This window comes from Eptatretus burgeri, chromosome 2 (assembly GCF_056783735.1).
Source record: "Eptatretus burgeri isolate ZD-2024b chromosome 2, Ebu_testis_v1, whole genome shotgun sequence".
Taxonomy (NCBI): Eukaryota; Metazoa; Chordata; class Myxini; order Myxiniformes; family Myxinidae; genus Eptatretus; species Eptatretus burgeri.
In genome coordinates this window covers 54,472,228-54,486,183 of record NC_140962.1, presented here as the reverse complement: position 1 = coordinate 54,486,183, position 13,956 = coordinate 54,472,228, and the positions used below count along the sequence as shown (strand labels likewise).

The window sequence follows — 13,956 nt, the reverse complement described above, 5'->3', positions numbered from 1 at the left end:
TTCAATTTTTCACTTTTCCCTCGTAGCACACAAAGAGGAAAATGAACAGTGCAGATTAAAGCATGTGACAGATGAGCGCTGGGTGAGCATTTTTCAAAATGTCTGACTATTATGAACATAATGCTGTGAAAATTACAGGTCCCTATCTCCTGACGTTTACAAAGTAAACTAATATTTCTGGGTTTATAACTGCCCATAAAATCATGGTCAATTTGTCTGGCAGCATATTGTTATGTGCCTCTTGAGTTCCAATTTTTCATTTTATAATTCGAATATAAAGTACAAACAGTCTCCATTGTTGCTTCACAATGGTTGAATTTCGGGTGTTGCTTGGATGCATTAAATGAGAACTGCTATGAACTGTGGATTACAGATAAAAACTGCAATAGAAGTTATGGAGGAACAGAAGCTGAAGAGCCAAGAAATGCTACTGCAAGAAAAAGAAAACAAGAAAAATCTAGAAGGTGAGTTGCTATATCTCTTTAAACTTCGAATGACCAATGGGCTACAGGTGTCCCTCAAATCAAGTTCAACCTTCAATAACTTGTGTCTCAACGGTCAACGCAAGGTTTAATGTACAGTAATCCCTTGTTCTCTTTCTCGTGTACCTGGTTTCCAATAGAAATTTAAGCCCTCTCTGAAAATCGTGGCTGGAAGAGACCAGTCCAAAGTATCAAGTATTAACCTCTCCAACCTCTACACCAAATTTCGTCCGAACCCATCCACAACTTTTTGAGATATCCCGCTCACAGACAGACAGGGGTGAAAACATAACTTCCGCCCACCTTAGGTGGCAGAGGTAAGTAGAAGGCACACGGTAGATGGCATACCTTCACCAGGTTCAACAGTTTTGTATCCCACTGATAGGCCGGATCGAGATCCGGACCTGAACCAAAATCGAATCGGCTTGTTCTTGTAACCTACCCAACTCGTCCATCCATTTTTGTCATAACTCGTCCACAACAGTTTGAACTGGATGGGCACTCGGTAGAGCGCATACCTCCGCCCCGTAATGCCTGATCCACGAGAACATATCTGGCCCAATTCATTTTTGAGATATCATGCTATTTATCGTTTTTGAGCCCAATCTCTGAATGGTGAAGAATCGCATAAAAAAATTCCAGTCGTCAGATCAGGATATTCACCAAAATCTTATCAGTTTGTCCTTGTCACGCCCCCCAACCAGTCCACCAAGTTTCGTCTGAATCCATCCACAACTTTTTGAGATATCCTGCAATAAATCGTTTTTGGTCCTATCTCTCAATAGTGAAAAATCACATTAAAATTCTAGTATTCAGATCCAGATCTTCACCAAAATCGAATCAACTTGTGCTTGTTACACACCCAACTTGTCCACCAAATGTCACCCAAATCAATCCATAACCTTTTCAGATACCCTGCTCACAGACAGACAGACGTGAAAACATAACTTCCGCCAAACTCAGGAGTGGAGGTAAAAATATTTAAATATTTATTATTCAAAATGCAGCACTTATGATCAGGACACAAAGTGATTTAAATTTAATGAAGCAAAGGTATTTTCAAGACAATTTGACCAATTGATGTTTACTGACAGGACGTCTTGATTGTCTACGCAAAGAAAACGCAATCCTCACGAGAGAGAAGCAACAACTTGAAGACGAGCGACAAGAAGCTCAACATCGTCTTGATATATTAGCAGAGATGTACAAGGAGAAGGATTTGGTCCTGGAAAGGTGAGAAACTCAAGGTTCGAGTCCATGCTTTACAAATCGGTAATCAGCAATGACGATGAAAACCTTGAGTAAGTTGAATTCGATTCTGAGACAATGTCTCATACAGTTGAGTTTGAATCATAAAAGGTGTCGAGTCAAAGTCTGCCAATGAGTGTTATGTACTCACTGATAATGGGAAGAACACCTGGCAGTATGGATTTTCTGGGTGTTCTATAACTACATTCCGATGTACCACATTTGAGGCGTTGGTTCTGCAGAAGCAGTTTCTTGGCCGGTGTCATGCTGGGCAATTTGCCATCCCTCTCCCAGCAGTAGTTATGGCAGGAATTTGGCCATGGTGCTGGTGATAGCTCACCTCTTCCATGAAGGACACCGTAGGATCTTTAACGTCCACTGCCAATACCGGCAGACGGGACACCCAGTTTAACATCCATCCAAGGCACGACACGCATTGATGAACCAATATGCCTGTGAAACAGTGGGAAAATGGTTGATAGCTCGGTTGGGATTTTCCAGTCTAAATGGCTTGGAGGTGGGTGTGTATACCTCCAAGCCATCCTGTCACCGCATATTTCTACATTCACTTGGGATAACCGACCCTTGGATATGATCATATGCCTGGTGTTGGCTTTATAGTGAGGGTGGTGAGATATCTGGCTTGGGATCCTGAGTTCAAATCCCACTCAGCTGTTGAATTAATGCCAGGTGGGGTTGACTCTGTCTGTCATCCTTCCGAGGTCGGCAAAATGAGTGCCAGCTTGCTGGTATACTGTGTCGGAGTGGCGACCCGTAAGGGATTGTGCTCAATAGCCAAGGAGACTGCTTAGGCAGCACCAACACTCTGCACAGAGTATGGTCCCAATGGATGGATGGATGGATACATATGATCATACTCGAAGCTAAGGTTCAAAATCATATCACCCTTAGAATGTAGTCAATGTATAGTTCACGTATTTAGTCAGGCTAGTAATTGTGGAGCTGAACTGCACATTCAACAAGCACTTCAATATACATAATTATCTGTCGGATTAGATGGCATATTTTAAGGGGGCGATGCAAGGTTTATGGATTTGTGGAGGGTGCTTTTGGCTGTCGACGCTGTCACTTTGTCACAGCACGGATTGCAGACGGATTTGTAGCTTCATGTAATCCTTTTATTTCTACAATTTTTATGCCCTTGAAGTTGCACATACAAATATTTCATACAGAACGAGCACATTAAAAAAGGAAAGTGTGCACATGAATTACACCATAATAGATTTGTCCAAGGACAAATCGACAGTAAATGAAATTTTAACTGGAGGTCACAGGATCATAAGTAAAAGTTTTCCTTGGACATAAAGGTTTCATGCTTTGATTTTAAAGATGGGGGGTTTGGGCTTGCACACTAGGGTGCTTCATAATAGGGGGTAAAAAATAAAAGTATGAATATTCATGCTCCTGGGTGTGCCTTTGTTCCATTTGACAGTAGAAACATACACACCAAATATGAAGCAAATTGGAGGATGTTTAGGGGTTCCTCAAGTTGGCACAATCCTGTTGAAATTTGCCAAACTGTAACTGACAACTTGCTGTCGAATATGCACAACGAAGTACACTTCACAATTAATATGGTTGTTTGATATTTTCAAAAACCACAGCAGTCATATAGGATGAAAGAATAGTTTTTCCAAGGAGACCGAGATGAGCTTTTTGACATTGCAGTGCAAAATGCCCTCTCCATAATGGACATAATTGTGCCAACTTGAGGAACCCCTAAATATCATGGAATTTTGTTCATTTTTGACCTATAAGTTCTTATGGGGTATTGGAACAAAGGCAAAATCAGGGAGCAGCAAAAATCAAACTTTCATTTTTTTTGGAACACCCTATTGCACACTCAGACATGGTCGTCTTGTTTCTCTGTACACCAATTGCCAGTGTATTCCCAGTGTCTCTGAATAAGGGTGGGTCTCTGTGTGAACAGGAAGGTGGTTATTGAGGAACTGGCACAGAAACAGAACAATGAAAGCCTCATTCAATATGATGAAGAAATAAAAGCAGCTCAAGAGAAAATCTCCAAATACAAGTAATGATGTTTCTGTTGAAAAATTAAACTTTGATTAAAGCACTATCTGTTTAGTATATACGCATAGAAATGTTGGGTAGTGGGGGGGGGGGGTATAAATTTTTCCCATACTTTTTCGATTCTGGTATTTCAGATGCTGTCACATTTATTTTAGGGCTGCACTTTATTTACTTCGTTTCAATTTATTTAGTTTCCATGTACTGGAGATAGAGTTGGCTGGGTACAGAAGGCAGTGCAGGAGTATTGTACAAAATGTGAGGCAGCAGCAGCAGCTTGGTACTACACCTCCCCCCCCCCTCCCCCATATAAAAGAAAGTGAGGAAGAAGCAACGGAGTCTAAGGTTATTGAAGTCAGCTAAATCCCCTTCCCCCAACTTGAGCCCCTGAGGATGCGTGCAAGACCAGCTATATATGATGCAATTGAAACAATCGATTGTTGCACCAAAAGAGTCACTTTTCTTTTGTTTTCAAAGAAAACTCCAACAAGATCTAACTGAGGAGCTGCTGGAGACTGAGAGGTCTTTCAAGCACCAAGTATGTTATTTTAAAAAAAGTTCAACAACAATGTAAACTTTGCAACATGTGGGCTTTGCTCTGCAGAGTATAAAATGTAAATTCTTGCAGATTGCTGAATGTGAAAAGAAGATTTATGAGACTTGGGTAAGCCTGAAAAAAACTTTTTTTTATTTTTCAAAACTTTAACTGTGCTGTTTGTTGTAAGGGTTTTGAACATTTTCATTGCACAGCTTGCAGAAAGAAAGACTAACCGTCATCTTCAGAAAACAAGGAAGGAGGTGGACAACCTGAAACAACAGTATGTATTATTGTTTACTCATTTTAACTCTCTAACCTAGTTGTACTGTTGTTGATGAAATATTTAATTTGCATCAACTTTTTTCAGGCTGATAAGGTTGCATCTTAAATACGAAGCACGACACTCACTTTTGAGACCAGTTCCTGAAAGGCCTCAGTATGGACGTTCAAGGCATCCGATCGGAGGTAAGTGAGGGCAATTGGGACAGGAGGATGCTATTTACTTTTAATGTAAACATTAAGGGGGAAGAGGATTGACTTGAACAATATAATTCCAGAAGGCAAATTTGAACTAGCAATTAAAACCTTAAACCTTGGACAGTTTCTGTCTCAACTGCATGATCAGCAAGACAAAATAGTTTTATAAAAAGCAGAGTTTTTGCCTACAATTGTTTCTTTCACTGCACATTGCTTGAGCCATTCGAGTATTCTGCGTTGGAGTGGAAACCCGTGCAGGATTGTGCCCAATTGCCCAGGAAACTGATTCAGCAGCACCGACGCTCTGTACAGAGTATGGTACCAATGGATTTGGATATTGCTTGAAGCACATTTTAAGCAACGCTCAATTTGAATCCACGGAACTTTATATACACTTGCAACGGCACTCCAGCCTTCTGGAAGGGAGTGCCCATCTCAGTCCACCTTCGGTGGGCAATTTAAAGTGATATGTTTTCTGTGATATATGGTATACTTCAAAATTATTTTTGAGACACACTAGAACCATCTGTTGCTTTGCGAGACCACACTAAAATTTTTGTGATGTAAAATGCCAAGTGATCAATTTTGAAATTTTCTACACACACACACACACACACACACACACACACACACACACACACACGCAAAGTATATTGAAAGCGACGGTTTCCACACAAGTGTGGCCCATGTGTTAATTAAGCAAATAACATCCCAGTATGCTTAGGATCATGTATAAAAATTCTGCACAAGCATGGTTGCCTATAATTATGGTTAGCATGGCTGCAAGGAGAGACCTCAGTGACTGAAAGAGGGATGATTGCTGGGGCACGTTTGGCAGGAGCTTCAGTGCCAAAGACAACTCAACTTGCTGATGTTTTACAAGCAATGGTGTCTAAAGTGATGTTGGCATGGAACTTCAAGGGAAGACATCATCAGCAAAGGGCAACAGTGGGTGGAAGCACATACTCCAGGATTGTAATATTTGTGCTTTAATTTGAAGTGCAAAGCAAAGCAGGCGAGCAACTGCAGATCTATTGACTGTAAATTTCAAATGGTTTGATGGTTTCCAAATGGTTTGATGAGCATGACACTGATGTGACTCATATGTCATGGCAATCTCAGTCACCAGATCTGAACCCAATCGAGCATTTATGGGATATTCTGGAATGATGCCCGAGACCGTTTTTCACCTCCATCAAACAGGTGCGAGTTATTTTACTTTCTCATGGAAGAATGGTGCCGCATCCCTCCTACAGAATTCCAGACGCTGGTGAACTCTGTGCTACAGAACATATAGGCCGTACATGGTGGCCAAATTCCCTAATGTGACTTTACATTGAAGTTTCCATTTTTTTGTCCACTATCCGTGTATATATTGTTGCGGGGGTGGCCGGCCCAAATTAACCCCCAAATTTGTAGGAGCCAGGCGGTTAACACTGACCAACCTCTCGGGATGGCTGAGCGGTCTCTTGTTATGAGGAGGTGGACACGTTGATCGACATAGATTTCAACATGTACGTGAAGGGTATGGTGGAGGGCAATAGCAGACGGCGAAGGAGTACTTGGAATGGAACGGTTGCACAGGGGATTTAGTCCGTGAACCCAAGATAATTACACAAATAGTTTCTTCAAAATAACCACATTTTATGCACATACACAAATATTTACAAAGACAATAATGTAAAAGGAAATAATATCAATTATAAATAAATAACTCCGACGGTTGAGGCCTCGCATACAGACAAAGGGGTGTCCAAAATTAAAACAACCCTCCCCCCTCCTCTTTTAAGTACACTGGTACTCAGCTTGGCCCAGAGCTGATCCCCGTCGAACATGAAATGGAGGCGCTTCCACCAACACGTCCACATGCAGGCAAAATGGCACTTCATTTGCAGCAGGGCACACGCACGCCAGGCAATCCACAAGCAGCTTTTCACACACGAAGGCTCAAATGTTCCAGCCTTCCTCTTTTCAGAGGTGCCATCTGCCTCAAGCAGTCCTCACATCGACTTTGTGTGTGTGTTCTGCCGAACTAGATGGGAGATTTCCACAATCCCCCAATGCAATGTGCCAGCCTCTACTGCACCTTCTCTCTCTCGTCCCCATGCAATCGGAACCTCCCACGCCCTCTGCAATGCGCCCTATATCCTCAGCCTCCGGAACGTGGCCTGCTCACCCCCACACCCGGGAAGGCGGGGCTTCTACTGTTTGTTATCATTTCAGGGATGAGTTTCCCAACTTTACTGCCTGGCAATATAAAAAAAAAACATAGGGAAAAATCACAGAGGTCAATCACGTACTGGGGGACTTTTTTTTACTCCCCATGTTAACACCACACCACCGCTTGTGTGGTGACATGTAACACTTAAGCTCACAGGTTCCCTAACTTAGTTCCATCGAGATGCTTCTACTCATCCACGGACAAAGCAACCCTACACAATGCTAAATTTCCTTATTAAATCATTCCATCTACCCCCACAACTGTAACACAATAATGGATGGAGAGTGAAGGAGAATTTGTGGTTTTGGGTGGGGTTTGGGGAAAAGTCGAAGGGGTGGGGAAAATAAAATGGGGTGGAATAGATTGGGTAGCGGTGTTGGACAAATCCACATTTTATTTGCATGATAAGGAAATGGGCCGAAAGAGAAAATAATTTATCTTTGAAACAACCTTCTTAGATATGGATCTTTGATTTCAGTGTTGCAAAGGGATAGTGAGCATCATATTTCCCTCATTGTTGGAGGCATTTGTAACTTTCCTAATTATTCTCGTTTCCAGGAAGCCTGTGCACCAGTCCATGTGATCTTGCCATAGTTGATGATGACCAGGGGTCTAATCCAGAAAAGTTCCGACCACATTCTGCCGGCCCGTTACACTTATCCCCATAAACTGTAAGCACGGAGAGCAAGAGCACGAAACCTGCTAAGACTTCACTGACAAGCCATCATCTCACAATCAACTTGCTCACAGTGCAGATTTGTGACAATTTATAAAAACAAACAACTTTTTGTATCTTCTCTTGAATCCTCATTGTGTTTGGTTCAAACCTGCTGCATTTTTTAAAAATCAAAACAAGTTATCATGCCAGGCGATTCTATCCATTTCAGCCACAACAAGATGAATGAAGTGACATGCAATATTTATTAAAAATCAAAAATTTAAAAGTAGTTGTATAAATTATTGCACAGTCAGCTAATAACCATCTTTTAATTAAGCTAATAACAATCTTTGTTTAAACAGACTAAGAGCTAAAAATACAACTGCACGAACCTTCAATGTAATTTTCCATATATAACAATGTATTTGTAAGCAGGTTAAATTTAAAAAATGTGAGAACTCATTTGAAATCCTAATTTCCCTATTCCAGGCTTTCTCCACCAGAAACATGCCAATAAAGCCACAAAACCTTCAGTTTACAATTTTCATCATTTCCCTCACAAGCATCTTGGTTTGACGTATTCTGAGAAGGTGGTGACTGAATATGAGTCATTGGGAGTTTGATCACGATGTTTAGTGATCGTCCAGCTCAATAGTGATGGTATCACCGGCATCAGTTACCAACACCTCTCTGTTTTCATACGTCCAGAAGCCATTGAGGTCGATGAGGATGCTGACCACAGTGTCTCCTTGTCGGCAGTTGATCAGGTCCTGCAAGGTTATGTGCAAAGGATCTTTTGGTCGCACCATATCAAATATCTCATCCTGCAAGTAGGAGGCAGGATGGGGTGGAGGAGAAAACATAGGTTTTCCCTGCTCTTCTTTTCAATAACCTCATTTTGATGTCACCTCAAACCAACTAGGATCATAATATGTTCCCAGCAAATATTAATACTCCAAGCCCCCCCCCACCGCCCCACCCTTTTTTTCCTCCCCACAACTCAACCACTTTCCTGCTTTCAATTTTGTCAGAAAATACTTTATGGCATTAATTCAACATCAACTCCTTAAATATGAATGAATGCCATAATGAGCGGGTACTTCCTGTGACACCGTTGACATTGAAAACTCATTGTTATTGCACAAGATAAATAAATGAGCAATCTATTTGTTCACTACAAATTGATAAGAATACATTTACAGCCATGGGAAATGAGGTTTCAAGCATTAGCTCTTCGTCAGAGCAAAAAAGGGCTTACAGTCGAAATGTCAGCTGCACCTGATTTCCTATGACCGCAAACATGCTTATCAACTCCTAAGTGATAAAATTCATTGTTTTTTTCTTGTCTGCTGATGTGAACCAACACAAGTATTCACAGAAGTCAGTATTGTTACCACTTAACAAGCACCTTGACATCGTGAAACGACACTGGCTCTTGTCCACGTTGCTTCATTTGGTCTTGAATGGCCTTTCGAGACGAGGAAAGAATGATATTGGTGAAGACTTCAGGTGAGAGTTAACATTTACTGAGCTAAATAGTAAAACATTGAAAAATTAAAATTCAATATTAGCCTTGTTTTTTAAAATTGTTTTTATGCTGATTCTGGTCACTAACTTTTGATGTTTATGTTTAATTTGTTCCTCATGGTTCAATAAATATTATGGTGATAGTTGAAATCAAATTGGTGATACAATTTTATTATGGTGACAGGCTACTCAAAACAACGCAATTTTTTTTTTTTTAAAGACAGTAAAACTGATTAGCAACAAAAATAGGAGCATGAATAAAAATTGCTCGACACCATTAACATACATCACACCTCAACCATGCCCCATGTAAGCATCCAAAATGTAGAATATTTGTGCCATTCAAACCCGTCCATACTCAAATCGATCGGAGCTTCAATTAATGCCGAGGCATTGTCACATACATATATATATATATATATATATATATATATATATATATATATATATATATATATACATATATATATATATATATATATATACATATATATATATATATATATATATATACACACCACATTTGAATAACGTTTTGTTTTCATTTAAAAAAAGCCGAGACTACAAATTTCTACAAAGCTGTAAAATAATTACCAAATTCCTCAAATGAACTCCAGCTTTTCAAACTTATAGGAATCTATAAATATGAATTTTGTCAACTTTTCACTTCATAAGCAATATTTACCTCGAGGTAATAAGCTGTTAAATAAATGCATGACTACAAAAAAGGGGAATATGATCATAACAAAAATAAATACAAATATGGAAGGAATGATAATACTTTCTCTACCAATCCTGGTGCATGTTTTTGCCATTCAAATCACAGTTCAGTCCCATATCAATGTACAGTCCTCATATAAACTATTTTAAACACTGACAATTACAGCTTACGCAAGCCAGTATAACATTCCCCTCTCAGTGAGAGAGTGCTCTGTGATGCATCAATCTGTACGAATTTGCAAATAAATTTTGCTGGGAATATGTTATCAAAGTATCCTCAATATCCGTAGTTGCAATGGAGTGAATGGGGGCACTCGGGTGACTGCAAGCTGTTTCTCCAACAAAACTATAACATATTATATTGCTCAATGAAAATTGTGTCCTAAAGTTAGGCCTGAATTGATTCATGATCTTACCTCATTGGGCAGGGAGGGGGTTGTTGCAACCCCTGGGATCAATTCATGATCTTGCAACAACTTGAGTTGTTGCAAAACTGTGACAACAAATATTATATCACTACGTTTGTGTGGCCTTCAACGACCGTCACACTACCTGGTGGGTATGGGATTAAAATGTCTCTGCATCCGTCTGGTTAATTTGGCACGAATCAGCATCCCCGAACGCAATTACCGCAACGGGATGCCAACAGGATAACGAAGCGAAACTTGAAGTTCCGTGTTGAGGCGCGGGCCCAATCTGCCCATCTACCGGGTTAATCAGCCAATTATCTAAGTGCTCTGGAGCTTGTTCCCAATGACCACACAATGCTTCATCAAAAAGAGGGGATTTATTTACAGGAAGAAAACGGGGAAAGTGGGTGTAGCAGCTGCAGGGCCTGACAGTGATGATTAAAATCAATAAGTTTTGGCCGAACACGTCCACAACTTTTTGAGATATTGTGCTTTCTATTGTTTTTGGCCCCATCTCTCAATGGTGAAGAATCACATAAAATAATTCTCAGAGCCGGATCTGCATCCGGATCTTCAAATTCTAATTGGTTCGTCCTTGTCACACACCCAAGCTGCCCACCAAATTCCATCTGGATCCATCCACAACTTTTTGAGATATCCTGCACAAATCAGACAGACAAACAAACAGACAGAAAAAGGTGAAAACATAACCTCCTTCCACCTTCGGTGGCGGAAGTAATAATTAATACGACGTACCCCCGGTACCACGACAACTTAATAAATATGCCTTATTGCATCCATTTGGGGGAAACATGGAACTCAGAGGGGAATCGACGAGACAAAATAAAACATGTGCTGCGTGAGCCTCGCTCGCACACATGGTTCACCTCTCCACATTTGCGCTCAGTGTATGCATCATCCCGGTTGTTCATTTGGATCCTGTCCTTGGGCGCAGCGGTTCTATGCGGAGCTTGTCCTTGCTGCACCCAACATGCCTTCCCTCCAGGACTCGTGAGCTTTCCGCTCCAGATCCAGAATAAACTCAGCTTCCAGCAACTGACCAACATTCTTGCATGCATAAACATCCACCAGGAACCCTCAGCAACAACCACATGCATTGTCTGCACTTTTAAGGTCCCACCACATTGAACCATGCTGTGGCACACACTCAAAAGACAGTGCCATCATGGTCTTTTTAGGAGCAGTCAATGTGGCCTTTCACTCACACGCTCATCATGACTTTGCATTGACCATGCGATCACTTGTGGTTCGTGCTCATTGGTTATTACACTGGGGAATTTTCACAAAACAGGTGACTGATGGGGAAGGTTAAGGAAAAAAATGTAGGGATTGGGGGGGGGCGGGGGAGGTGGAGCTTGGACACAAAAACTGTGGCAGAGGGAAAGGTGTTTCTAAACACGTACTCCACACATTTCATTATCTAGGGGAATGACACCATACTTATGCTACCATGTACTAGAGGTCCCACTATTCCAATATATCCACCATTTTACCTCTTAGACCAGACGTGTAACACCAATATAATTTGAGAAATGTACGTACATATGTTGTGTGATCGAACAATTATTTGGAATTCCTATTCTGTGTTGATTATAAACACCTGAAACAACATTTATTTGTCACTCAAAGCTGCATCTTGTAATTGGAGAACATGTTCGTTTTACATGAGGCTTGCATCATACAAACAGTTCACATTGTTCATCTCATGTACTCATAATCTTCACAGACAACAGATAATCAAAATGTGATGTAAATTAAAATTGAGCAATGCATATCTGTATCAGGACTTTGTTATAAAACGTCACGCTCTTCTGAAAGGTTTGGCAAAATACATTTTTAAAGGGCATTTAAACATTTAGCATGTCACAAAAATAATGAACGATTCCAGCAGATGGTTAAACACACAAACTCCAGAATCACAGTGATGGCATAAAGAGATCCATATAATCCTGGATCAACCCTCAAAAAACAAGGTTCTTACCCTGAAGAAGCAATTAAGAGCGAACACATTCAAGCAGCCTTTGTTTTGAATGTCGAGCAGTTTGAAAAAATACTGCAAAGCAGCTGGTTCTTTCTTGTTTTCTAAAGCCAGCACGAAGTCCAAGTAAGTCTTGTAATCCTACAGTTGACACAATGAAGTAAAATCATCTTTTATCCTGGTCTACTTATGGATTCGAGTTAAGGTAGGGATTAAACTTTACGACAACACACTGGAGGACTTTTCACAAGGAACCAACTGATCTGAGCGACACCCAGTGAACACTCAATTCTCCCACATATATTACTGTGTAAACGTTTGGGTTATTTTCACTTTTGTGTTGCTATTCTACATTAAACATTTGTGGGAAGTTGGAAGTGTGCAATATGCAGGTAGTGGACAAAAAAAAAAAATTGGAAACACCTGGGTAAATGTGGGACACCAAGTATATTGAAAGCAACGGCTTTTACACAGGTGTGGTCCATGTGTTAATCAAGCAAATAATTTGAAGTGCAAGGCAAAGCAGGCTAGTAACTGCAGATCAATCAACTATAAATTTCAACCTGGGGTCAGTTTTATGAAAACCGGCCCGCTGAGAACTCCACAGAGCGAGATACCACAGTCAGGTTGCAATGCATAAACCGCTCATCACACCTCGCAATGCATGTTTGCGAGTCCCATGGTGCAAAGAGCACAGGCAATGGATTACTGAGCAGTGGAGATGTGTGATATGATCAGATGAATCATCCTTCACCATATTTTCAACAAATGGACGAGTACACGTGTGGCGCCAACCTAAAGAACTCTACAACCCTGAGTGCTTGATTCCAACAGAGATGGGTTCTGGTATGTTGTGTGGCACATTTTCCTGGCATGGTTCAGGTGCAGTCATTCCCTTAGAAGGCAAGGTCAATGGCAATTGCTACTTAATGGTACTGAGTGATCATCTTCACCCCATGTTGCAGCATTTCTTTCCTGCTGAGAGGGATGTCTTCCAGGATGACAATGTCCCCATCCAGAGCATGTGTGGTCACCCAATGGTTTGATGAGCATGACTCAGATGTTATCCATATGTCTTGGCCTTCTTACTCACCAGATCTGACCCAATCTAGCCTTTATGGGATATTCTGGAACCACGGCAGAGACAGCGTTTTCCACCTCCATCAAACAGGTGTGAGATGATTTACTTTCTCATGGAAGAATGGTGCCGTGTCCCTCCTGCAGAATGACGAACACTGGTGGGTTCTATGCCATGGTGCATACAGGCCGTACTGACCGCATGTGGAGGCCCAACATCCTATTAAGTGAGTTTAAATTGGTGTTTTCATTTTTTTGACCACTACCTGTAGGTAGATAAGAATTCAAAATTCTGTTGAAGTCAATTTAATAGCACAGTTACCTTTAAGCATAAAAGTAAGAAAAACATTTTTTTTTAAATGCAAAAGATGTGGGGATGTTACTTCAAAAAGTATGCAAACAAGGTAAGGATGGTCACAAGACATGATCATGTTAAACCATCCCTTCATCTTTCTTTGAATAATGGTTGCCCTGATAAAAGACACAAACTGTGTGTGTATATTCTCTCTTGCGCACACGCACACGCACACACACGTTCACTTTCAAGTTT

At 40.8% G+C, this 13,956-nt stretch overlaps 2 protein-coding genes across 7 annotated transcripts in view; one reads left to right on the top strand and one right to left on the bottom strand.

The window, feature by feature from the left end:
- Nucleotides 1–8,206, top strand: part of LOC147032074 (uncharacterized) — a 64,883-nt gene extending 56,677 nt beyond the window's left edge. For all 6 annotated transcript variants that reach the window (XM_085869366.1, XM_085869364.1, XM_085869369.1 and 3 more), the window contains 9 exons: nt 27–82; nt 374–464; nt 1,577–1,715; nt 3,682–3,783; nt 4,257–4,317; nt 4,408–4,443; nt 4,530–4,597; nt 4,685–4,782; nt 7,574–8,206. In XM_085869366.1, coding sequence (XP_085725492.1) covers nt 27–82; nt 374–464; nt 1,577–1,715; nt 3,682–3,783; nt 4,257–4,317; nt 4,408–4,443; nt 4,530–4,597; nt 4,685–4,782; nt 7,574–7,683 — 761 coding nt within the window. In that variant the 3' untranslated portion in view covers nt 7,684–8,206. The remainder of the gene's footprint in view (nt 1–26; nt 83–373; nt 465–1,576; nt 1,716–3,681; nt 3,784–4,256; nt 4,318–4,407; nt 4,444–4,529; nt 4,598–4,684; nt 4,783–7,573) is intronic.
- PPP2R3C (protein phosphatase 2 regulatory subunit B''gamma) overlaps nt 7,918–13,956 on the bottom strand; it is a 28,833-nt gene continuing 22,794 nt past the window's right edge. The window contains exons 11-13 of the mRNA XM_085869370.1: nt 12,333–12,470; nt 9,082–9,141; nt 7,918–8,497 (exon numbers count right to left, since the gene is read on the bottom strand). Coding sequence (XP_085725496.1) covers nt 8,306–8,497; nt 9,082–9,141; nt 12,333–12,470 — 390 coding nt within the window. The 3' untranslated portion in view covers nt 7,918–8,305. The remainder of the gene's footprint in view (nt 8,498–9,081; nt 9,142–12,332; nt 12,471–13,956) is intronic.